Here is a 26,810-nt window from a genome sequence, read left to right as displayed (position 1 = left end):
CAATATTCTAATTAAGGTGGTTTAGGGAATATTCTAATAATGCATGATGAAGTAATTCACACAAAGCAACAGAATTACAACACAACTGGACTTACCATGCATGGTCAAGTACTCCACTATGCTCCCCACGATAGCTGGAACGCCGTTCTCCGTCAGCCCCTGCTGGTGGAGGTCTTGGAGACTGACTCCAAATAACTTTGTGTAGGTGGAATTCCTCTGCTCGTTTAGTGGCACTGCCGCAATCTTTTTCATGTCTTCTTTCAGCCGAACTGCTGCTTTACTTTGCTTAAAATAGCGGAAGAAAAAAGAGCAGTCAGTCATGTTTACCACAGGAGGCTGCAGTGGTTACTACAGAATCACCTGAATCAAAGGGTAAGCGTTTGGAGGCTGTAGAGTAGTGGTCTTCACTTATTTTCACTTCAGCTCAAACCCAAATCCCTAACATCTCTCACGTGTTGTTCAGCGTTAGGAATGGTGCACACTGATAGAACGGTTAAAAGGAGTGAAAAATAATGAGGCACCTAAAGCCACAACTTAAGCGTAGCTAAGAGATGCAGCAATACACCGCAGTATCTAAGATCTATTACTACAGTAACCAGGGTGTGACTCACAAGTACTTCGTTAACAGGAAAATAAAACATGTATCAGAACACCGAAACCCCATGCAGATCCTGAAACAGTAAGATGTTACTGAAGACGAAAACTTATCTAGATGTCATCTTAAGGTAGCTTTAATTTGAAGGATTAGAAAACAAATATGTATGTGTAGAAGGAACATTTATTTCTCTGATTTGATTATATCTGAATATCTCAGTAATATTTTGGCACATAAAAATCAACTCAATTTTCTTTGAAGTTCAAAATGCTATAATCTCTGAAATAGCAATGTTTCAGGTAATCACAATTTTAAAAATTTCAACAAGACTGTACATATTATAAATCAAAAATGCAATTTACAGTCAATCAATTCAAGTTATCACCACGCTGAGAACGTCATACAAATTTGTTTCTTCCTTTTAATAGAAAATTTTTCCCCAAGGAAGTATTTTAAAAGATAAATTTTAATATGGTTTAATAAAACTAAATGAGGGATTTTTTTTTTTTAAAAACAGCATGTGTCCTACATAAATGTATGTATCTGTAACTTTAAACACTGAAAAGATGGCAAAAAGCAAAAATTTTATTTGTGGACAGAGAAAGCAGATTAGGGGAAACACACCCTTTTTGAGAATGAATGCAGCAACTAACCTAAGTGTCAATATTATAAGTGTAGGCTCATGTAGCTGTTACAATCTAAAAGAAGAAACATTACCGCCATTGTAGAGATGAGGAAAGAAAGATCAAAGAGTTAAGAAGTAATCTGGTAAAAGTCATGGAACTGGTAAGAGTTCCATCATACTCTAAGTCCATGCTCCTCTCCTTAATTTAAATTTATATTAATGTTAAAGTACAGTTTGTGTTATACACAAACTGTGATAAATTCTACATGTGACACATGACAATTACACGAAGATAGTTCTACAATTGTGACTTTTAGTAGGTTCCCTGTAGTTTCAATTTGATTTTGAATCTTACAATCTATAGAATCAGGCCAACTTTCAGGGACATCTCTGCATCTTTTAATAGGTCATATTTGAAAGCCAGATTTTCCTAGTGACAATTCAGCAAACGTATGAAGTTACAGAATAGATTTAGCTATCTATTAATATTATAAATAAGGCATAGTGTTAGCTACTACAGAGTAGTATGGGCAAGAACTATCATCTCTGTTACCAAGCAAGTTACTTAACTAAGTCAAATCTGTAACCACTACTATTTTTGTGTGTGTAAGTTTAAAAACCTATCAATACCTTTCAAAAGAACACATGGGAAATTTCAGTCAACCAGGTCTATCTGGTGAGTAAGCAGCCAAAAAGTAACCTTTAATAATGACACTTTGAAAATAGTCTCAAATGTTGCATCAGAAACAGCTGACAATGAGATTAAATCATACATGTTTTATCTTCTTATTTTCTTACAGACACAATATAGCAGAGTCATTTAGAGCAGGGGTCCCCAACCCCCGGACCATGGACCATTACCGGCCTGAGGCCTGTTAGGAACCGGGCCACAAAGCAGGAGGTGAGTGAGTGAAGCTTTATCTGCCACTCACCATCGCTCGCATCACCTCCTGAACCATCCTCCCCCCACGCCCCCCACGCCCGCTCCGTGGAAAAATTGTCTTCCATGAAACTGGTCCCTGGTGCCAAAAAGGTTGGGGACCGCTGGTTTAGAGCGTGAACTGGGGAACCAGACACCCTGTTTCGAATCCCATTCTGATCTCATTAGCTGTGCAACCTGGGACAAGTCACTTACACGCAGCTTCCCCGCCTACGAAATGGGGATACCAGGAGTCCCTCGCTCATAGGAATACATGAGGTTGGAAGCAGCTCATATACATAGAAGAATGAGAAGGGTGTCTGGCATACTCAGTAAGTACTGACTGTTATCATCATCATCATCATCATCATTCTTCCAGGAAATTATTCTGATTTCTTCTCAAAACAATTGAGAGATACTTAACCACTCCTGTACTCAAATGTTTTCGTGGACTAAAGATTGCTGTTGAAGAAGGCACCATGGTCTAGGCCTGTGGTTGGTAGATAGTCTGCCGACCTAATTATTCTCTGTGTATCTCAATCTCTTAAAATATATACGTATGACTTTTGAAAGATAAACATAAAATCATTTTGCATGTTAGTATCAGAATTTCTCAAGTTTTTATTAGAAATTCAAGGTTTTCTTAGAAATCCTGTCTATATGTGACATTCTTTCAGCTAACAGCCCTGTTTTATATTCTGTCCTTTACTCAAGTACAGTCACTATGTTGTGTCTCCTATTAATAGCATAAATAAGCAATCTTGGCATTATGGCTCAATATTTTCAAGGATGAGACATGTAATTAACCTCACACATTTTGAACTGATTGCAAATTAAACTACCTGTTTACTCAGTACAGAGCCATACTACAAAGCAAGTTTATATGTAATTATAGTAATAAAGGAACATCTGATTATTAATTGGTAATCTAATTTAGGTTAATACTTTTAAAAAGGTAAATATTGTTTAAAGACAACCACAATGAAAAAAAACAGCTATATATTCAGAGACATCCAAATCAGTTCTTCACTGATGGGCTTAGAACAAATATTTAAAAAATATCCTTTCTGGTAGGTTATAAGAAATATTCTTTAGTTCCCTACTCACAGAAGAAATAAAATAACTGAGGAAATGGAAAGCCATTTATGATTAATTCCATTTAAACTGAAATTACTTTCCTTTATACAATGATAACCACTATCTCTTTATAAATGTCAATATCTGTGGAATTTCAGCTTCCCTTCAAACACACATTTTACCTTTCTTGACCTAATATAAGTTGAAAAAGAAAGTTACTAATTGAGGTATTCTAAGTCAAACTTAACTGTTTAAACCTTTGTGTGCATACATTACCATACATCATTTGAGTTCGGAAACTGGACTCTGTGTGTGTGTGTGTGTGTGTGTGTGTGTGTGTAAGAGCAATATAGGTTCCCACATTAAAAAAGACAGGGAACCTTGGGGTTTACTGCTAGAACAATCTGTAGGGGTTAGTGCTTATAATATCACCTTAGGAATAAGGAAACCAGGACCCCAAAACCTGTGGTGAACTCAGAGAGAAAGGGTTGAGCCTAGAGCCCATGCCACCTGAATTTTATGTCAATATTCATTTTTATAATTGCATGCTGGGACCTTGTTTTTCTATATTTATTTGCGATAAAAAATAGTTAAGATAGCTCACAAAATGCATGCACCAGGACAGTAGTGCATATTTGTTGATGTGGGGACCACTTGGTCTTCACTTTCCCTTTTTTCTAGTGACAAATCCTGACTGCCTTTGGGGGAATGACCGCACCCTCACTGTGAACATCCTTGATGAGGCTGCCACTTACAACCGCTGCCCTGCCTTTAGCAAGAGCTGGGCTCTGGTGCCCTTGCAGGGCAATCAGACCCTTCGTCCTGCAGGCCACTGAAGCTTGAATGGACTGTCACTGAAGCTTGAGAAAAATGGATGGAGCTAATTTATTCCAGCTGCAGCGCTCTCACAAGATGGTTAGATTAAATAACCATGATGCACCTCTTGCCACCTGCATCACTGGAGCTGCCGTGGGCCTTTAGCTGCCCCTTTCTGACACCGGTCCTTCAGCTGTTCCTTCTACATGGTGGGCCACTCTGTAACTTTCCAGTAAAGTTTCTTTGGGCTTAAGTTAGCCAGAACCCATTTCTGTTCTGTACACACACACACACCACCAACTGATAAAAGTACTCCAAAAAAAAAATAAAAGACTAATCAGAACAAACAGAAAACCAGGGTTTTAGATAATGAGAAAATCAGAATGATAATGACAGCTAACTTTTATGGAACGTTTACAGAGTATGTCAGTCACACTTCCGAATACCTTAGATGGCTTCACTCCTTAAATCCTGATAAAGTGACACTAGGAAGGAAGATACTTTTGTGACCCTCATTTTACAGAGCAGCCAAGGAATGTGCTCCAGGTCCCATCAAGGATACGGTGCGGCCAGGAGTCACACTCAGGCCATCTGAGCCCAGAGCACACATGCTTAATGCTGTCTCCACGAAGGATGTAGTGATACTGAAGAAGCATATGCTGGGAAGTCCAGCCCACGTGCTAAAGATAAAACAAAATTCCTATTCTTGTAGCTGAGGAAAATAGGATTATTTGAGCTTCTTGGTCTCCTTAAAATAAAGTTAGATATGCTCAGAAGCGACAACAATATTTGATATTAGAACCTGCACAGAGAAGGTTTTCATCAATCTAGTAAACAGGATGAGCCTCAGAAGCCTTGAGTTTTTACCACAGCTAACATTTATTAAGTGCCGATTACTGTGCCAGACTCTGTGGTTAAGTGCTTTAAAATTAACATCTCTAAATTTCAAAACTAACTTTTTAGTAGGTACTCTTAACTATTCCCATTTGGACACAAAAACCAAGGCACAAAGAAAAAGAAACTTGCCTAAGAAAGTTTTATAGCTAGAATGTAACTCCCAGGTGCTCTGGCTCTAACGCATGAGCTCTTAACCATGACAGACTATCGTGTTTCCAGAACCTTTAATATTGGTGGTTCTATGAGCCCCCAAAGGGGACAAAACTACACGCAGCACTTTCTTTACAGAGCTTAAAACAAAATCGATTTTAGATTACTGAATTCAACGGCTTGTATTTCCTTAAGGCAATCCTCCAAAAATTTAAGTACCATGAATTTAAGGTACTTTGAAGGACAATCAGGTTATACTACTGGTTAAATTCAGAATAGTGCACCTTAAAACTCTTTGCAGCTGGGGCTAGCACTGATACATCTAAGCAGGAATGTGTAGGATAGAAAGCCACTCCACCACCAAGTAAAACGGGTGAGGGGAAAGCACAAGATGAGCCTGAGACAGCTTGTTCCAGAAGGTGTGGAAATGCTCAAGGACAAATGGGGCGTGTCAAAAAGACACGTGGGCCAGCTTAAATGGGTTCCTACTGGCCAAGTTCGGGACAGTTGGAGCACCAGGAATAATAACTATAAACGATTATAAAATGTTATGTAAATAAAATTCCCTGAATCAACAGTGATACTAAGAAGAGTGAAAGAATGCGGTTACCAAAGTAAAAGTCTGCTTTACAGAACGTGCTGCAGCTAAATACAGAAGGAACAACAGAATTAGAAAATCAACTTTTTCCCACAAATCATTGAACAAATAATTTTGTCAAAGATTGACAGTGGATGCTAAAACATCAGGTGAAAAGTTGTTTGAGAACAGGATTTTCACAGTGTCAAAGATCACATGATATTTGCAAAGGAAAAAAAATTACCTTTACAATTGATATCTGGGTGTACTCAGCTTAACTCAAAAGATTAAATTTATCACCACTAATCACGAAGAGCTGACATTACGTGCTCCTGATGTGATGCAACATGCAGAACACATCATTTATATTCTTGCCAAAAATGTTTAAGCTGCTGCTAATCTAGCCTCTAAATCTAACAGTTTACAGGTAAAACAGGAGCTGAAAGAACAAGTTGAAAGAGACTGTAAGGAAACAGACAAATTCAGAATCAGGGACATTCTAACAGGCAACTGGCCTGGACTCTTCAAAACATCAATGTCATAAGGAAAAGATCGGTTCCAGATTTTAAAGAAATTATACAAAGTTCAAATGTAGTCTATGAATACTGATTGGTTCCTGACTGAAAAAACAAAACAAAAGACTAGCCAACTGTCTCTTTGAGACAACTAGGGAAATTTAAATGTGTTGGACATTAGATGAAATTATTGTAAAGGTTATTCGGTGTAATTCCACAGCAGCGGAATTTGAGGGTGTGCACACGCAGAGGTGGGGCTGACCCCTGAGCCTCCTGTTGGTGCTCTCACAGCGGGCACAGCTTTGGTGGGCTTTGGGAGCTCACGCTTTGGGAGCATGCATACACAGGAGGTAGAACTGACATCCAAGCAGGTTATCGGAGCTGCCACAGCGGAGGCGGTCAGGGGCAGTGCTCTCTGTGGGCCTGCACACCGGGTGGCAGGTGGTGTCACAGAGCCATAGGTCCCGGCTGACAGCTCCTGGGGAGGAACATGCAGAGGCTCCCTTCCCAGAGGAAGTGCTCCAGTCCCGCCCCCCTCACGCTACAGCTTAGCATCGGATCTGGGGGCTTCTACTCCAACAACTGGGGAGCACAGTCTGCCCCCAACAGGTCTGTGACAACCACAGAGCAAAGAGGAGGCCCCACTCAACATCCAGTGCAGGCCCTGGTCACCACAACACCAAACACACCCCTAGCAAGGGGACAACAGCCAGCCACACTCTGAGGAAAGACACGGCAGGCATCCATACCAAGAACAGCCCTTGCACCAAAAATACTGGACTCAGACAGTCTGCACACGGATACTCCCACATAAAAACAGCCCTTCAAGACCACAGTGGGTAACTGTTTCTCCTAAATTCAGAGAGTAAGAGAAATAAGTAAAATGAAAAAGCATAGGAACTACTCCCAATTAAAAGAACAAGAGAAATCCTCTGAAAGACAAACAGTGAAACAGACCTCTCCAGTCTACCAGAGTCTGAGTTCAAAAAGGAGGTAGTAAAAATGCTAAAGGAATTAATAAGCCTATGGATAGAAATGCAGATCACTGTAAAAAGGAACTCGAAACTATAAAGAGGAGCCAATCAAAATTAGACAACTCAATTGCTGAGATAAAAACTGAGCTAAATGCAATCAAGAGCAGACTAAATAATGCAGAAAAATGAATATGTGATCTGGAAAACAGAATAATGGAAATCACCCAATCAGAACAGCAGACAGAAAGACGAATGGAAAAAAAAAAAAATGAAGGCAACAAACGAGAGCTATGGGATAATATAAAACACGCCAACATATATGTAATAGAGATTCCAGAAGGAGAAGAAAGAGAAAGGGGGGTCGAAAATGTATTTGAAGAAATAATGGCTGAAAACTTCCTAAACCTAAAGAAGGAAACAGATATCCAGGTACAAGGAAGTGCACAGGGTTCCAAACAAGATGAACACAAACAGACCCACACCAAGACATATAATTTAAATGACAAAAGTTAAAGATAAAGAGAGGATTCTAAAGGCAGCAAGATGCATAGCACAGGGAGATCAGCTCGGTGCTTTGTGACCACCTAGAGGGGTGGGATAGGGAGGGTGGGAGGGAGGCACAAGAGGGAGAGGATATGGGGATATAGGTATACATATAGCTGATTCACTTTGTTATACAGCAGAAACTAACAAAACATTGTAAAGCAATTATACCCAATAAAGATGTTAAAAAATAATAAAGGCAGCAAGAGAAAAAAAAAAAGTCATTTATAAGGGAATCCCCATAAGACTATCAGCTTATGTCTCTGCAGAAACTTTTCAGGCCAGAAGGGAGTGGCATGATATATTCAAACTCCTGAAAGGGAAAAACCTGCAACCTAGGGTACTCTACCTAGCAAGATTATCACTTAGAATGGAAGAAGAGAAAGAATTTCTCAGACAAGCAAAAACTAAAAGAAATCAGCAATATTAAACCAACCCTAAGAGAATATTGAAACGTCTTCTTTAAATCGAAAAGTAGCAAGAATCTATAGGAAAGGAAAAATCACAATAGGAAAGGCAAATATTTCAAAGTACTGAAGAACACTAAAGCCAGTTATGTAGATAAAAAGACAATTTAAAAAATTGTAAAAGCAATTTTAACTACAATAAACAGTAAAAGTATAAGCATAAAAATGTAAAATAGGACATCAAAATCACAAAATGAGGGTGGAGGAAAGTATAAAAATATAGATCTTTTAGAATGTGTTTGAGTCTGCATGACTATCAGTTTAAAGCAAGTAGATATAGTTATGGGTCAACATGCTTGAACTCCATGGTAACCACAAGTCAAAAACATACAAGAGATTCACAAAAACCAAAAAGAAAGGAACTCAAGCATACTACAAAAGAAAATCACCAAACCACAAAAGGTAAAACGAAAAGGAAGAAATGAACACCCTGATACCAAAGCCAGACAAAGTCACTATAAAAAAAGAAAATTATAGGCCAGCATCTTTGATGAACACAGATGCAAATATCCGCAACAAAATATTAGCAAACTGAATCCAACAATAAAGGATCATACATCATGATCAAGTTGGATTCATACCAGGGTCACAAGGATGGTTCAACATACACAAATCAAGGTGATACACCACATTAACAAAAGGAAAGACAAAAACCACATGATCATCTCAACAGACACAGGAAAAGCATTTGGCAAATTTCAACACCCATTCATGATAAAAACTCTCATTCAAGTAGTTGTCAGAGGGAACATCTCAACATAATAAAGGCCATTTATGACAAACCCACAGCCAATCCTAATACTCAAGGGTGGAAAGCTGAAAGCCTTCACACTAAATTCAGGAACAAGACAAGGATGCCTACTCTTGCCATTTCCATTCAACATAGTATTTGAAATCTTAGCCACAGCAATCAGACAAGAAAAAGAAATTAAAGGTATCCAAATTCTAAGGGAAGGGATAAAACTCATTATTTGCAGATGACATGATACTCTATATTGAGCACCCTAAAGTCTCCATACAAAAACGATTCGAACTAATAATGCAGCAAGGTAGTAGGATATAAGATTAATATACAGAAATCTGTTGTGTTTCATTACACTAACAGTGAAACATCAGAAAATAGTCTCTTCAGCAAGTGGTGTTGGAAAAGCTGGATAGCCGCATGTAAATCAATGAAGTTAGAATGTTCCCTCATGCCATACACAAAAATCAATTCAAAATGGCTTAAAGACTTAAGACATGACACCATAAAACTCCTAGAAGAGAACATAGGCAAAATGTTCTCTGACATTAATTGCAGAAATACTTTTTTAGATCAGTTTCCCAAGGCAAAAGAAGCAAAAGCAAAAATAAACGAGAGTGACCTTATTAAACTTAAAAGGTTTTGCACGGCCATGGAAACCATAAACAAAAAGACAACCCACAGAATGTGAGAAAATATCTGTAAACAATAACAACAAGGGCTTAATTTCCAAAATATACAAACAGCTCACACAGCTCAATATCAAAAAAACAATCCAATCAAATGGGCAGAAGACCTAAAAAGACACTTCTCCAAAGACGACATACAGATGGCCAACAGGCACATGAAAAGATGTTCCACATCACTAATTATTAGAGAAATGCACATCTAAACTACAATAAGGTATCACCTCACACCAGTTAGAATGGCCATCATCAAAAAGTCTACAAATAATAAATGCTGGAGAGGATGTGGAAAAAAGGAAACCTTTCCACACTGTTGGTGGGAAAATAAATTGGTGCAGTCATTATGGAGAACAGTGTGGAGGTTTCTTAAAAAATTAAAAATAGAGTTACCATATGATCCAGCAATCCCACTCCTAGGCATGTATCTGGAAAAGATGAAAACTCTAATTCGAAAAGATACGTGCACTCCAATGTTCATAGCAGCACTATTTACAATAGCCAAGACATGGAAGCAACCTAATTGTCCATCAACAGATGAATAGATAAAGATGTGGTATACATATACAGCATGGAATATTACTCAGCTATAGAAAGAATGAAATATTGTCATTTGCAGCAACATGGATGGACCTAAAGATTAACATACTAAGAAGTCAGACAGAGAAATACAAATATTATGTGATAACATTTATAAATGGAATCTAAAAAATGATACAAGTGAACTTATATACAAAAGAGAAACAGACTCAGACATAGAGAACAAACTTATGGTTACCAAAGGAGAGAGGGAACATGGGGGGGAACAAATTAGGAGTATGGGATTAACAGATACAACTACTATACTTAATATAGAGAAGGAACAGAGATTTACTGTATAGCATAGGGAATTATATTCAATATCTTGTAATAACCTATAATGGAATATAATCTGCAAAAAGAAAACTGAATCACTATGCTATACATCTGAATCTAATGCAATATTGTAAATTAACTATACTTTAATAAAGTAATAATATAAAAAATTGGGGAAAAAATAGAGACCTCTCAAAGAGATTCCATGCCTAAGAAAGAGTAATACCATTTTTTGACAGCAGAATTAGGAGGGAAAGGAATATGTTCTCTTCAAATGGCAATTTAAAAATTAACAATAACAATTGTGGGGATATTCTTACACAGAGACGTGGACAATCCTATTAGCTTGGATAGGGTTGCATCACTGGGAAAGCACTCTGTTGGAAATCACGGTTTTGCCACTGGGTATTTTCCCTGGGAATGTCAGCCTCTTTGGTCGAGTGTGAGCTTAGGAGGGGGGCAAATGCACCCCTAAAGAAGGATGACCCATGCTCTCTGTCCAGCCACAAGAGCTAAGTCAAGCTTATGTATCATCAGGAGGACAATACTGCAGCCAGATCCCCCTCACATTCAGCCTGCTGACCTTATACAAGTTTTCATCTACAACAACACTGGGTCCTCATCTGTTGAGCTACAATAACACTACCTACTTTAAAGTGTTATGAGAGTTTAATAAGATAATGTAGAAGATATATAAAAGCATCTATTTTACAACCAGAAGACAGTCAATACTGAAAAACACTGAATAAGAATCTCTCCGTGGTAACCAATTCTTTAAAAGGACACTGTGACAGAGCTTACAGTTGCCTACTGATGGGTAATTTCTCTCTTCTCTCGTGACAGAACTCTGATTTTGTTGGAGAGGGTGGGGAGCAAATTGCCTAGTTAAAATATACCCCATCTTCTCTGTAGCAGTATATCCTTGTAGATATGGATGATCACATATCTAAGTTTGGCCAATGAGATATAAACAGAAGTTGTTAACAGGACCACCAGAAAGACTCCTTAAAAGGGAGGCCAACTCAGTCTTTTTCCTATACCCCTGTTTTCTGCTTAGATCACACCTGCAATGCCTGATAGCCATCCTGTGACTACGCAGCAACCCAGAAGCTAGAAGCTAAGCTCTAAGGACAGTAAAATAGAAAAAAAAAAAAGGGACTTGCATCATGATGACATCACAGAATCCACCTGGAATACCTATCTATGGACTTCTTTTACATGAGATGAAAAAAAAATCACAGTTTCAAATAATGCTCTGTTAGAACATCAACAAATATTTACTAAATGTATTGTTAAGTCAAGAAAATCAGAAACTTTCTATAAATCTATTTTTCCAAATCTAGCTCATTAATTTTAAAAGCCCAAAGAATTTTCTGGATTTCTTATTAGTTATCCTTACTAGTTATGCTTTAGAGCATATATTATCAATGTGTATTGTAGATCTAAACAATGTTTCTTAACCAGAAATCTAAGGATCATGAGTCCTTAAAAGTACATGAAACGTACCACAATGCTCATTGCAGCTCTATTTACAATAGCCAGGACGTGGAAGCAACCTAAGTGTCCACTGACAGATGAATGGATAAAGAAGATGTGGTACATATATACAATGGAATATTACTCAGCCATAAAAAGAAACGAAATTGAGTTATTTGTAGTGAGGTGGATGGACCTAGAGTCTGTCATACAGAGTGAAGTAAGTCAGAAAGAGAAAAACAAATACCGTATGCTAACACATATATATGGAATCTAAAAAAAAAAAAAAGGTCATGAAGAACCTAGGGGCAGGACAGTAATAAAGACCCAGATGTAGAGAATGGACTTGAGGACACAGGGAGTGGGAAGGGTAAACTGGGACGAAGTGAGAGAGTGGCATGGACTTATACATACCACCAAATGTAAAACAGATAGCTAATAGGAAGCAGCCACATAGCACAGGGAGATCAGCTTGGTGCTTTGTGACCACCTAGAGGAATGGGATAGGGAGGGTGGGAGGGAGATGCAAGAGGGAGGAGATATGGGGGTATATGTATATGTATAGCTGATTCACTCTGAGAAAACATATTCTCAGAGGTCTATGATCTGAAAAGTGAAGATCTAAGGATCTTTAGACATGCATAGAAAAGTTAGGTTTAATTAAGATGTAAACGCAGAACCGATTTCTCTATCCAAATAAACACATTCCTAAAATATCTCAGATCGCTGAATATCTCACAAATAAGTTCAACTAATTTCCACCACTTAGATTAGAAAACATTTATTAAAGAGCCCTTATGTTACCTGGTATTATTGAAATGTTAAAGAAAGTATTAAAAACAAATCCAATAAAAATCTTGTGAATTTTATCACCTTTCTTTTTGAAACCATACAGATTAAGAAGATAACAGAAGACAGAAAAGCTATGCACTCCAACTTGTGTATTATTGCTGCTAAAGGTAAAGATGGGGCAGGACACTTAAGGCGGACATCACACCAGCACTGTGAGAAGTCTGGAGAGGATCAGTACGAGCCCAGCAGTGGATGTTCTTTAAAATCTCCTACAAATATTTATTACTTTAAAGATAGAGCACACTTTGGCAGGGAGCTGAACAGGGCTCAACTGCTTAGAGGAAGAAGAGAAAGAAGGTACAAAAAGTACCTACCAGGGACCCCAAGAGGCAGATATCAGGGAAGCACCAGAAAAATCCACCACCTAATAGTGAGTTCATGACCTGGGAGGGCAAGTTTTTGAAGGAAAGGCAGTAGAGCATTCCCGACCCGGGTGAACTTCTGAGAGAAGGAGGAGAGATGGGCAAACAGAAGGGCCACACTTAAGAGAACAGTCCTTTGGTAGCAACAGAGCAGGGAGTTCCAGGGCTGTAAAACTTGAAAAGCTACTTTGGCCTCTCATCACTGTACCTCACAGGAACCTCTTGATACTGATACCACAAAAAGCCATCTCACTGAAATGTGAGTAAGAAAAAAGGAACACAGCCAGCAACTAGACAGAGACAGTGTTTTTTTTAAAGTATAAAAGAGCACCACGACTTTCTTGAAATAACTCATTAGAAAAATGCTGCCAAGAAACAAATGAAAACTGTAACTTAACCTAACAAAAATAACTAACAAAAGTTAGGAAGGAAATGATACCAAAAGCACATGCCACAATGACAAAGAGAAACTGTATTTCTTTAAAACGAAAAACTTTTGTGCATCAAAAGAGATTATCAGCAGAGTGAAAAGACAATCCATAGAATAGGAGAAAGTATTTGCAAGTCATATATCTGATATAGGTTTACTATCCAGAATATGTTTAAGAACTCCTACGACTCAATAACTACAACAACAAAACCCATTCCAAAAATGAATAGACACTTCTCCAGAGAAGATATACGAATGGCTAATAAGCACACAAAAAGATACTCAATTTCATTAGTCATTAAGGATATGCAAATCAGAACCACAATTAGATACGCTTCACACCCATTAAGATAGTTATTATCAAAAAAAAATCAGAAAGTGTTGGATAGGATGTGGAAAAATTGGAACCCTTATGCATTGCTGGTGATGATGTAAAATGATACAGCACTATGGCAAACAGGTAGTTCCTCAAAAAGTTTAAAAATAGAATTACCATATGATCCATCAATTACACTTCTGAGTATGTACCCTAAAATCAGGAACTAAAAAAGGTATCTGTACACCAATGTTCATAGCAGCTTTATTCACAGTAGTCAAAAAGTAGAAACAACCCAGGTGCCCATCAACAGATGAATAAACAAAATGTGGTATATATATACAACATAATACTATTCATTCTCATAAAGGAATGAAATTCTCATAACATGAAATAACATAGATGAACCTTGAAAATATTATGCAAAGTAAAATAAGCCAGATACACAAAAACACCCAAAATTTTATGATTCTATTTATATGAGATACCTAGAATAGGCAAATTCATAGAGACAGAAGGCAGGAATGGGGAGCTATTTTTTAACGGGTACAGAGTTGGAGATGAGGAAAAAGTTCTGGAAATGGATAATGGTAATGGTCACACAATACTGTGAATGTACAAATGCCACTAAATTGTAAGCCTAAAAATAGTTAAAATGGTAAATTTTATGTTACATATATTTTACCACAACTTTTTTAAAAGTTAATGAACCGATCACAATGATGAAAGGATACCACAAAGCAGAAATACAGAAACATAGGGAAGAGACAACCAGTCAAAAGGAGAAAGTGAAATGGAGACTGGCAGAAATCAGCAGTGGAAGGAAAGGAAGAGACAAAATTTTCAGAAGTGAAGACTAAATTCTGATGAGCACAAAGGAGAACAGAAACCATGGACAGCCCAGTAAGGGACATGGAAGACATAAATGAGAAAAGTAGACACAATCAAACATTTTTAAAAATCACAAGGAGTTGATAGCTACAGAAAGCAGTTAAGTGAGCTCCAATATATGTGTTATTGAAGTCCCCAAAGAAGAAAACCAAATAATATCTTGGAGTAGAATATTCAGTGAAGTAGAATATGTAAAGATGTAATTCACAAAAACTTTCTTTAAATAGAAGCCTTGAATCTACAAATTGAAACAGCACAACATACCCAGAACAGTCTACGCAAAGATACATTCTAAGGAAATTATTAGACTAACAATAAAGAAATAATCCTTTGGGCAGCCAGGCAAAAAGTATGTCATAATGAGGAAAGAAAACATGAGTGGCCTCAAATTTACTGACTGCAGTATTTAACATAGGAAGACAATGGAATAAGGCTTACAAGATAGTTAAGAAAACATGAGCCAAATTTAATAACCAATCAATCTGTCCTCCAACTATAAAAGCTACAGTTTGAATAATAGGGTAAGAGAATACTGTACACATGAACCTTCCTTGAGAAAACTACCAGCGCACAAATTTTAACCAATTAATAGATGACTGAGGAGACTCTGATGAAAGGACTGGCGAAGAAATTTTAAAAGGAACTCCAAAATTTTAATTTAAGAAAATTAAGTAAAAATAAAATAAAGTAAAAAATTTTAAAGTATAACCATGTTATGCGAGGATGGAATGAAGAACCTGGAACAATTACACTCAAAAGAGAAGACTTGGGTTAAAACATTTCCAGATTTTAGAAAAGCTGCCATGTGATTCAGAGGACAAAACCAGAAAGTGAATGGTATTTATCTGGAGACAGATTTTAAGATATATAAACAAGAAATAATGGTCACTTCTAAAGATGGAATAGATTTTCGCAGGAGGTGGTGAAGTTCTTAGTAATCTAAGATAGGCAAAAACAATAATGTGATACCATTTGTCATCCCTTCTACTCATGGAAATTTTCCTTAAAAGAAAATGTTGGTAAGAAGAAAAGAGGTGGAATGTAAAGTGGTTCATATCTGGAGGGCAATTTGGCAACGCCCAAGAAACGCTGTATTCACCCTCCCTCTAGGCCATCCTCCCTCTAGCCAGGTCTCCTCCAAACAGGGGAGAAGGGGAGGTAACAGTGTGCATGACTCGTGTCTTATGCAAATGGGAACTCAAGATAGTCACAATATACTGTTAATTGGGGAAAAAAAGAATGCTATGAAATTAAGGTCAAGTATAATCTCTTTTTATAACTTTATATGCTCATAGAAAGAACGATAGGACATAAGCAAATATAGTACATGTTTCTGGGTTATGGAATCTTAGATGATTCTTATTTTCTCCTCTTATTTGTATTTCATAATTTTATATGTTAGACATATATCACTATTATACCAAGAAAAATTAAAAGGTTATTATAAAAAGCTATATTCTCTATATAAAAGAACTCAGGACCTACTGCTGACTTCCAGTGACGGTAGAGTAAAAGGTCTGCAAATCCTCTCCTTAAAAAACACTACAGAGACTGGACAAAATTGTCAAAACGACCGTTTCAGAGCTTTGGAAACTGACGGAAGGCAAAAAACACTGAGAAACACTTATTGATGAAAAACTCATGAAGTTTAGTTAAGAATAGTGTGAGTTTGTGGCACGCTGCCTGGGCCTGTTTCCAACCCCTCCGCCCCCCAGGCTGGGCTGGTAGAGCCTTGAAGACCAGCAGCTTGGGTTTTGGCTGAACTGATTTAGAAGACAGGACAAAACCCCACACCCAGCGGTTCGTGTATCTGAAAATGAACTTATATCCAGAATATATAAAAAGAACCCCTACAACTCAATAAGAACAAACAACTCAATAAAGAAATGGGTGATATGAACATTTAACCAAAGATGATATACAAATGGATAATATGCATATGAAAATAAGCCCAACATTATTAGTCTTTCAGAAACTGAGATAGCACTACAAATTCACTACATGGGCTACAGTAAAAAAAAAAAAAAAAAAAAAAGTCTGACAAGACCATCTGCTGGCAAGGATATGGAGAACCTGGAACTCTCATACACTGATAATGGGGATGTAAAGTGGTGCAATCATTTTGGACAACAGTTTGGCAGTTTTTAAAAATGTTAAACATAAATTTACCCCATGATCCAGCAATTCCACTCCTAGGTACCTACCTAAGAGAAATGAAAATACAAGTTCACACAAAGACTTGGATATGAATGTTCATAGCAGCATTATTCACAATAGTCGAAATTGAAAACCAACCAAATGTCCATCAACTAGTGAATGGATAAACAAAATGTGATATAGCATATAAAAAAATGTTATTCTATTATAATAAAAAGGAATGAAAACTGATACATATTTTTGATGAACCTCAAAAATATTATGCTAGTAAAGAAGCCAGTCACCATAGAACATATATTGTATGAGTCCATTTATATCAAAAGTCCAAAAAAAGGCAAATGTATAGAAATATAAAGTAAATTAGTGGTTGTCTATGGTTGGGGGTGGTGGTGCAAGTGGGAACTAACTGTAAATGGGCACAAGGGATCTTACTGAAGTGACAGAATGTTCTAGAACTACACTGTAGTGCTGTTTGCACAATTGGTAAATTTACTAAAAATTATATTGTACATTTTCAATGAGTATTTTATGGTATATAAATTACACCTCAAAGACCGGTTTAAAAAAACAGAAAGTCAACTAGTGCTTGGTAATTTCCTGCCAGACTGTCAGTAGAAAGAATACACTGAATATTAATTTGCTTTTAGAAACATTCCACATTCTTCATTATAACTGCACACTTTATCCAGCTTCAATAATTCTAGATGAAATAGGTAAATTCTGGGGTGGCTCACTATTAAGTGACTACTGCTATACCAATGTATAAAAACCTGAAAGCACAGAAACATCCGTGTGCTTAGAATCCCTTGGTTATTTTGGGAAAAGGGGTACAAGCTCTTAATGCCACTAATGTTGAACCTTCTGTTCATCACTGCCGGCAGTCTTAATACAGTCAAGGAGGATTTACATGGAAGAGAGGTTGTCATCAAATTTGAAAAACACTCTTGGAAAGGCTATACTTGCCAATGGTTCTCAACAAGTTTAGCAAAATGTGAAGTCAGAAACTGAAGGACGTTTTTTAAAAAGTTAGAAAGACTCATTTAAGGTCAATGACCTAATACAGTAAGAAGAACTAGAGTGTTAAAACAAAAGATTCTAAAATGTATAGCTTCAGAAAAGCCAAATGTGTTTAAAACTAATGCTGCATGTAAGTACTTGCAGGCTGATGTGATTTACTTACAGTGTAAACCACAGAAATAAAAATTTCTACAAGAGATCATTTATTCACATTTTGACTAAAATTAGTTTCTTCAGTATTAAAAGAATTGCTGGAAATTAAGACCAAAAGTAAATTAATTGGTAAGACAATTTTATATCAAAATTCTCTTTGAACTGTTTTACTTCCAGCATACCTTTTCTACTCTCTACACTTTTCCTAGAATGAACACTATTTGACTGAGTTCCACTGTATAATTTTAAGTGACATACATTTTTCATACAGTGAAATGGAGTAAAAATTTAGCAAGCCTGTAGTAATATTCTCTAATTCCTTCATTTAGAAAATCTGTTTTTACAGCTAATGAGACTAATTCAAATGTTAGTTAGCCTCACCCCATCCCCAGGGACCTAGTTTTGTATTCTTAAGATCACGGACTCTTGCCTTCAGCTTAGGCTAATCATCCCATCGTTCATATAAAGGAGGCCCTAATGAAGAGAGGATGGGGGTAGGGGCGTGTTTATGTTAAATTCCCAACAGCCTGACGAAAACGTATAATTGGCCGAGAACTACAACTTCTGGGACATACGCAATGGCTCGCAGAATCCTAGAACACTTCTAGGGTATCTCACCTCATTAACTCTAATTCCATCATGGAATGCCTACGACTAGTCGACCATGACCACTCAGCTTTCCTTTTCTTACTTCTAGTGATGGGGCACTGACCACCTCATAAGGCAACCAGCTCAACTTTTAGACACCAGAATCTTTAGATGCTTCTTTCTACTGGTTTGACACTGCATCATTACCTTCTAACCAGCTCTAGGTCTGCTTCATGAAATTCACAGGGAAAGTACACTTCCGTTCATATATTAGACAATTTTTCAAGTAATCTATATATTTCAATATATATCTGTAAAAGAAGTACTGTACACATTCAAATCTAATATTCATTGCCTTTATGATTATAAACCAATCCGTTTCTTCCAGACAGAGCTACCATTCCCTGTTCTTTGAGCAGCTTTTATTTTTAATAATTTAAATGTAATAAAAGTAACACATGCACTTGATCAAAACCCAAACAACATACAGGAGTTTAAACTGAAAAGTCTTCTTATCCCAGCTCCAACAGTTCTTACATTTTCTTGCAGAAGTTTTGTATGCATAATTAAGCATATATATGCATACTCTTTTGAAAAAGTATACAAATGTAACTATTTGTATACTTACACTTGCTTTTGCTACTTAATCTATTTCGGAGGTCTTTCCATATTAGCACATATACCTGTTAATATTACATTATAAAGACACTGTAATTGACTTAACCAATCTTATTTACTAATGTTTAGGTTATTTACAGTTCTTGATATTACAAATATTTCAGCAATAAGCATTCTTGCAAACATTTCTACGTAATTGTACAGATACCTGTAAGATAAATTCCTAGAGGTGAGATTGCTAGATCAACAGGTTTATAAATCATACTTTTTTTACGCTAATTCCAAAAGTTAAATGAGTAGTCTCTTGACACTAGACTTATATATGAAAGCAAAATAAATTTTCATTTTACTTGTTACTATATAAATTATACATTTTGATACACATTACCATGTTGCCCTACAAAAATGCTTCATGATTTACAGCTTGATTGATAGCACGTGAGAATGCCTAGTTCCCATTCTATCATCCTGAACATTATAAAATTTTAAATTTTGCCAAAATTTAACTATGGATGAGATGAGCAATTTTGTGTATTAGCACTTACGTTTCTTATTTGTGTGTGAACCTCCTATTCATAAGCTTTGCCTAATTTTAATTGGGTAGTTTTTCCTACTGATTTATAGGAATTTTTTTGTATATTAAAAAAAAATTAATCTTGTTTTAGTCATGTGTGTTGTAAATATCTGTCCTAGTTTTCCTTTGGCATTTTAATTTGTTTATGATACTTGTGGTTGTGCAGACGTTTTGGTTGTCAGAAAACTTTACCCATCTTTTTCTTTAGGGCCTGCAGCTTGGGTCTCCTTTGAAACACATTCCTTGATCCAAAATTAATTTTTAACTTCACACGTGTTCTTCTAATATTTTTATGATTTTACTTTGATGTTTATATCTTTGATCCATCTCTAGTTTTAAAGAGTTAGGAAGAAATCCAGCAATTATTTTCCTTCAAGTAGCTAGCCATTATTAAACTGTTTTAATTCCTGTCATTTTACTATCTGATATGCTAAATTCTCCAAACTTAGTCTTAAAGGAGTAGCTATAATAATTCAGAGCTGTCATAAAATAATATCATACAGATTATTTTCCCATAAACCACTCATTTTGAATGATAAATTTTTTAAAATCTACAAACTGCCTGTTATTTATATAATTATATAACATATAAACTTAATTATGCTATGACTTGCTGCAGTACCTCTTCATAAACCATTGCTAATTCACGGTTACAGAGAACAGCTCAAATATGCTTTCTTACGGTCTCTGTTTCACAAACTACTGGATGCAAGCTTCTTCTATGTCTTTGAAATTTAGTTTCCCTAAGTCAGCTTTAAGATATGGATCAGAATTAATCTAACTTCTCATTTTAGCATGGTCTTCCCTACTCAGTTGCCTCATTCTTTCACTTTATATGCTACTTCATGCTAGTTTGCAGTTTCCAGCACTGTCACTAAAACTTTCTCAAAATCTTCTGTACAGGAATTAACATTAAACCCATCCACACAACCAACCGTGCTTCAAAAAAATGAACCTTAGAATAAGTAACCTAGATACAAGTGACTTTACCCCCAACTCAGCATCTAAACACTCATCTATTACTGTGTTACGGACGATTTTCTGTTTGATTTTTGAATTCTCTATGGCACAGATGAAAATTCTTCTTGCAACACAATTCAAATGTGAAGAAGACAGACATGCCTTTGACTATTAATCTAATCTTCTAATACCTCATCATTGGTTTACTGTAAAAGAAAACAAGGCAAAATGAAATGTTTAATCCTGTTTAAAATTTGGTCTAAATCCAATAATATAAACATGCCATTCAGATTATAGAGTTCCTTTTACTTTATTTAAAACAGATAATTATAGTATTAAGGAAACCACCTTAAGGCAAGTAGCGAGCCATATAACAAAGGTAGTGTTTTATGATGCTTTATAGTTTACAATGTATTTTCACATTAGTGTTTGATTTGATTCTCACAACAATCTCAAACAATTTAGGCTGCTATTGTCCCCATTTGATAGATGAGGAAGTGAGAGGTTAAACATCTTGCCCAAGGTCACAGAGCCAGGAACTGGCTGACCGAAGACTCTAAGCCATGCCTCCTGCCTTCAAATCCTGCCTCATTCTAATGCATGACGAGCTTCCCCAAACCACAGAACAGTAAGCCATTGTGTGATGCGGTATATCGGTTAAGATGTTTTGGACTGCAAGTAATTGAAATTTCAGCTCAAACTAGCTAAAATAATAAAGGACATTTATTAACACATTATAATAATACAAAGGAGTTCAGGGGAATGGAAGACTAAGTTGGTAAATGCAATGGCTCGTCAATGTCACCACTACTTTGCCATTTATTAACTAAAGGCAGATCTTTAGGCTGCCTTACCTCTCGATCCATAGATTAGCTGTCTGCCAGCAGCATCTGGGGTATTTAATTCCTTGTTTACATTCAGTAGGGAAGTGGGAGACAGACTGCTACCATAATCATGGAACATATGTCCTTCTCTTTGTTTGATTTGAGCAAGTTAGGTTATGGCCAGAGAGAGTGTTTATTTACACATTTCCCCGTTACCTTTGCATTTAGGTGGGAACACGTGACTAGTTCAAAGCAATGAACTATGAGAAGAGAAATGAGTCACTTCCAGAATGAGGCAGATAATAGCATGTGTGCCTCCTCCATTTCTTTCTTTCCCTGATGTAACCTAGGGGATACCCGGTAATATGTTAAACTAGCAAATAGATCACAGAATGGAGGAAGCCTGGATACCAGAGCCACCAGATGGAAGAGAGATTCTGATAACCTGCATCAGACTCTGCGTAATCTACAAATTAATTTTTGTCTCCCTGAGCTACTGAGATTTCAGAATTTGTCTGTTGGGACATCCAGCGTTAATTACCTTGATCCATGCAGATTACATGCCCACCTGAGGGAAAGCTATGCACTGACCAGACTAAACATCATCTGAGATGGAATGGATGTGCAGAGTCTTTTGACTATATGCAATTTTATAGTAAGAATTCCTGTGCTATTTGGTTGGAAACTCAAATGATTAAAAGTACAAAATATTTATAATTATCCTGCTAATTTTTGCTAAAGGGAAAACTGTGCCATTGTCACGAAAAGCACCATCAAAAAGATAGAATGCCTTTGCAGACATACCTTTAGATTCTTGAGGGTTTTCAAAAATCCTTTTAAAAATAAAATACAAGCAGGTGAAACTGCAAAACCTACGGCATGACTGATCTGTTCTGTGCAAACATTTATTGAACAACTACTACTGCCTAGCCCTGAGCAAGAAGTAATGCAAATAAGATATGACCCCTTCTGTCAAAACTATTGTCTACTAGAAGGCAGATAGACAAATTATGGCAAGAAGTTGAACAGATGGTCAAATACTCCCTAAAATCTACTATCAAGACAGCACACTGCTCAATAATGTCTAAGATCAGAGTGTAGTAAATAACATAACCAGGATTTAAGCTTAGGTACTCCAAGCTCCAAACAAGGCTCATGTTTTTCTAAAACCCCAATAAAAAACGGGTTTAAAAAAATTAAGAAATTCATCATGACATTTAAGAAACCTAAATACAGCCTTTGTGGGAGGAAGCTGGTACCAAAAATCAAACTAGAAACTACAAAGAGGATAATTGTGATGGCCTTGAAATTTGACCTTACATATTGTTTGTTGTATTAAAGAAAGTTTGGTTCAGTTAAATTGATAACAAGAGAAACAATAAGGAGAACAGACACAACTAAGTATTGACAACATGTAAGGATATAGGATAGCTTGGTAGATATATTCAACAGATAATTAAGAAGAGATGAAAGATAATTAAGAAGAGATGGAAGAACCAAGTTAAGCACCCAACATTTATGAGACACCAAATATTCATGTCTTTAATGGGTCGCCCATTGATTGTACCCATTCTGGCCCCATGAGATATGCACATAAAAATCCATAGCTGTTCAGTAGTGTCTTAGCAAGTTACAATTATACCTAGGCACACTTGCCCCTGATGATAGAGCAAGCTGTGTTGGCTCCAGATACACTCCATCTGCTGGGCCAGCTCACACTCAGTACTGGTCTTCAGAAATGCACCATGATCAGGGAAGGTTGATGGCCGAGAAGGCAAGAAAGATAGGAAGGATTAATATTACGTAACACAGGATTCAGGGAGTGTGGTCCTTTAGTCCCACTTAAACCCTTTCTAAGTAGGTAAACCTACCCCTATGTTTTCCCCCTTGCTTCATGCTGTGTTTTAGGTTGATTCAATAAATCTGCGACTAGAGTATCTTGATTTGGTCTGTGAGCCTTTCTGTACTGTGACCTGCCTACACTATGAGATATGTGTAAGGTAAGCTGATGGCACCAGAGGGTAAGGCCAGGAGGTGCCCAAGTTAGGAACAAAGGCTACAAAGCCTGGGATACCCCTGGAATTGTTGCCAGCACCAGCAAGAGTTGGGGCTAAGTCAGGACAGGTGGCCCGCTGGGTCCTGACAATACCAAGAGAACTGATCCACAAACTTACCAGCCACAGACTTGCTACCTGAACTCACTCGCACAGCAGAACATTCAGAGTATACTATAAGAACCTACCCATAAGCACTCTAGGCTCCCCTTTCTTCATCCACTAGAATATGCAAACTCCCCGTTCTCAGCCCACCTCTCCTCAAAATGACCACACACCACCTTGGACAGAACAGCTGGAGGGGCAGGGAATCTGAAAGACTCAGGATTCACCTGAGAAAGCTTGAGTCATCCACGAGAAGAGACTAAGATAACATCAGTTGGCAAGCATAAGTTTTCTGTTCTGCCTGGGGGTGATGTACTGAGGAAAAATAGGTATGTTCCAGTAAAGAACCTACCTCTTCTTTGTAATGTAAGTAAATTCGTGAGTCCATTACCGTTCTACTAACAGCACTAGAAATTTGGGAAAGAGAAAAAACAAAAGGAATGAGGAAGAGAAAGTTGGTAAGTCAATGGAAGTAGGAAATGAAAATCTTTAAACCTGTCTGTCCCACTTTAGGAATCCATAAACACACACACACATACACACACTCTACAAATATCTGGTACTCGATTATTTTGTCCGGGGAATGACTATCTTCAGTAACAGGATACCGAGCAGTTACTACATACATGTCTAAGTACAAAAGTCCCAAACTAAAAAACGCATATGAGCCCATATGCATTCATTTATGTGACTTAGTTCTCACTTTTCTGCCACAAACATAAAATGTTTTGTTCTTCGATAGCTCTTTTTCCAGAAATACTATGCCACGATTCCTAAAAATGGGTTTCCTCCTATAGTAAAACTGGGACACAGCACAAAGTCCAAGCTGAAGTCGAAGGGTAAGAATGATTGAGAAGTACTCATCCGTTGGAGTGAATAACCTCTTGAATGGTATGATGATGTCAACATTAAATGAAATTTTGTACATGCTTTGGATATAAATTAAGGAAGAATATGGAATTTCATACATGGGTTAGTCTGCTTTTTAGTCAAGGTAGAGATCAATATATGTAGGCCAAGGGCAAGTAGTAAAGATCCAATCAATCAGATGTCTGCAAATCTCAGGACAAGTAGATCAATCTGATGCTTTACACATTTCCAGCTCTAAAGTATTTCTTTTATAAAGCTGGAAGAATGCACACCTGTGTCTGAAGTAAAATAAAAACCCAGTATTTCCACATAGAAAAATCAGATTTTGAAGGAAACTCTTTGGAGAGATAAAAAGATCACCAGCTGCACACCTGGATGCTACAAGCACCCAAGCATCGGGGCTGAACAGAAAAGAGACAAGAGTCGGGAAGACTGGCACACAAGATGCTGAGATGTTCTGAGCTGAAAACGAGGGAGTCAGTCACCCTGCAGTTTTACTAAGAAGATTCAACCTGTGGGGCTAATGCGCCATCTGGTGGCCATTCAGGGCCTATGTGTCAAAAATTACCCAAATATTTCTAGATATTTTAGGATGCCATCATAGCTACAACAAAAGACAGCTCATTCTGAAACTTAATAAAAAGGATCTGATCTCAATGTGATGAAACACTAGGGAGCAGTTAATAATACAGAATAAGATATTTCTCATTTAGTACCTCCAGGGACAAAAAAAAATGCCCCTTGGAATACAATACCAACTTGAGATTTCTTTATGCATTTTCTGTATATTGAGATAAAAAATTTAATTACAGTATCCTGTGAGTTATATAATTGAAGATATATTCGGTTATTGCAAAAGATTACATGTAAGCACCAACAGAACTGCTTTTGAAATTCATGAATTTCAGCCCTAGAAATATACACATTTCCCCATGGATTTTATATCAGTGTTATTTATTGCTGCCACTGTACTATAACCAGAAGTTTCCAGAAGGATTCACACTCATTTATCCACTTAGCTCTTTCACCATTACTTTTAGCAACCACGCTGAAATAAAAATTCTAGAAATTACTAAATGAAAACAAGAATATGAAATAGAAAACTGCTATATATATTCTCGGAAGCAAATAAATTAATGGTTACTTTAATTCTTTTAATTTGTTCTCAATCTAGGCACAAGATATTTCCAATAACTACAATTTAGCTCATATTTAACTCTTGCAGAACAAGAAAGCCTAAAACGCTCAAGAGTGATCTACAGTGTATCAAGTTCACTTAACTGAAGAAACTCGGCACGTATCTTCCTTCACCTTTTTTTGGAAAAGGAAAGTGGACAAAAGTACGGAATGCCACCCCAAATACTGCTTAATGTCCATCGGAATAGACAGGAATTTAAGTTAACAAATCTCCCGCCACCTCCTAGGAAGGAAAAACAGAGTCACACAGACATCTCCCCAGAAGTCGGAGGGCGGAGGCCTCTCCTGGGCCCCGGCAGTCCACGGAGACAGAGGCGGCCTGTACTCACACAGATGGTGAGAGCTCCAGCGCCCATCTCGCAGGAAGTGCCCAGTAGATCTGATGAAGACTGGATGGAAACATCAAAATGACAGCAAAACACTAGAATTCCATTCGGTCTATGCGCTCCGATGTGAAACACAGCTCCAGATCCAGAGGCCCCACGGTGAGCGGAGAGCGGCTCCCAACATTTTCGGAAGTGCGGTTTTGCTTCTGATTTGGCTGAACCCACATGGCTGGCAGGACGGCCTGGAGTTGAAATCCGATCCAGAGCGTCTAGGACTGGCAAGCAGACGGAGTCACGTGACCCGGGTCTTAAGTCGCTGACATCTTTCCCTTAAACCTGACTTGCTAGATGCCACACACAGGCTTCTTCCGTTCAGAAAATGCCCATCACCTGGCGGTGTTCGTTAACAGGACTTAACTAAGTGCAGAAAGTGAAAACATACTTGCTTCCCGTGGCTACTCATCTCCAAGAAAAATTCACGTATTTACACTCAGGTTTAAATCTGCAGGCATACCTCTCACTTTTCTGAGGCAGTTTTCACTTCTATTGCCCCCCTAAAAATCAGTTACATTCCATCAGAATTTTCTTCCTTCCACCTTTATTCT

The 26,810-nt window shown here is 37.3% G+C and overlaps 1 protein-coding gene across 3 annotated transcripts in view; it reads right to left on the bottom strand.

Annotated features, from left to right (window-relative positions):
* The window catches only part of FAM13A (family with sequence similarity 13 member A), a 333,205-nt gene extending 306,790 nt beyond the window's left edge, over nucleotides 1-26,415 (bottom strand). For 2 of the 3 annotated variants that reach the window (XR_009701148.1, XM_061192617.1), the window contains exon 1: nucleotides 96-365. Coding sequence is in view for 2 of the 3 variants with exons in the window: in XM_061192617.1 (XP_061048600.1) it covers nucleotides 96-321 (226 nt within the window). In the remaining variant the exon portion in view is untranslated. Of the gene's footprint in view, nucleotides 1-95; nucleotides 366-26,208 lie in introns of those variants that run through there. The other variant, XM_061192618.1, reaches the window with a different exon arrangement.
* Nucleotides 26,416-26,810: the final 395 nt, after the last annotated feature.

The sequence above is a fragment of the Eubalaena glacialis genome, chromosome 5, assembly GCF_028564815.1.
Source record: "Eubalaena glacialis isolate mEubGla1 chromosome 5, mEubGla1.1.hap2.+ XY, whole genome shotgun sequence".
NCBI classification, from domain to species: Eukaryota; Metazoa; Chordata; class Mammalia; order Artiodactyla; family Balaenidae; genus Eubalaena; species Eubalaena glacialis.
This window is presented reverse-complemented; position numbering and strand designations above follow the sequence as displayed.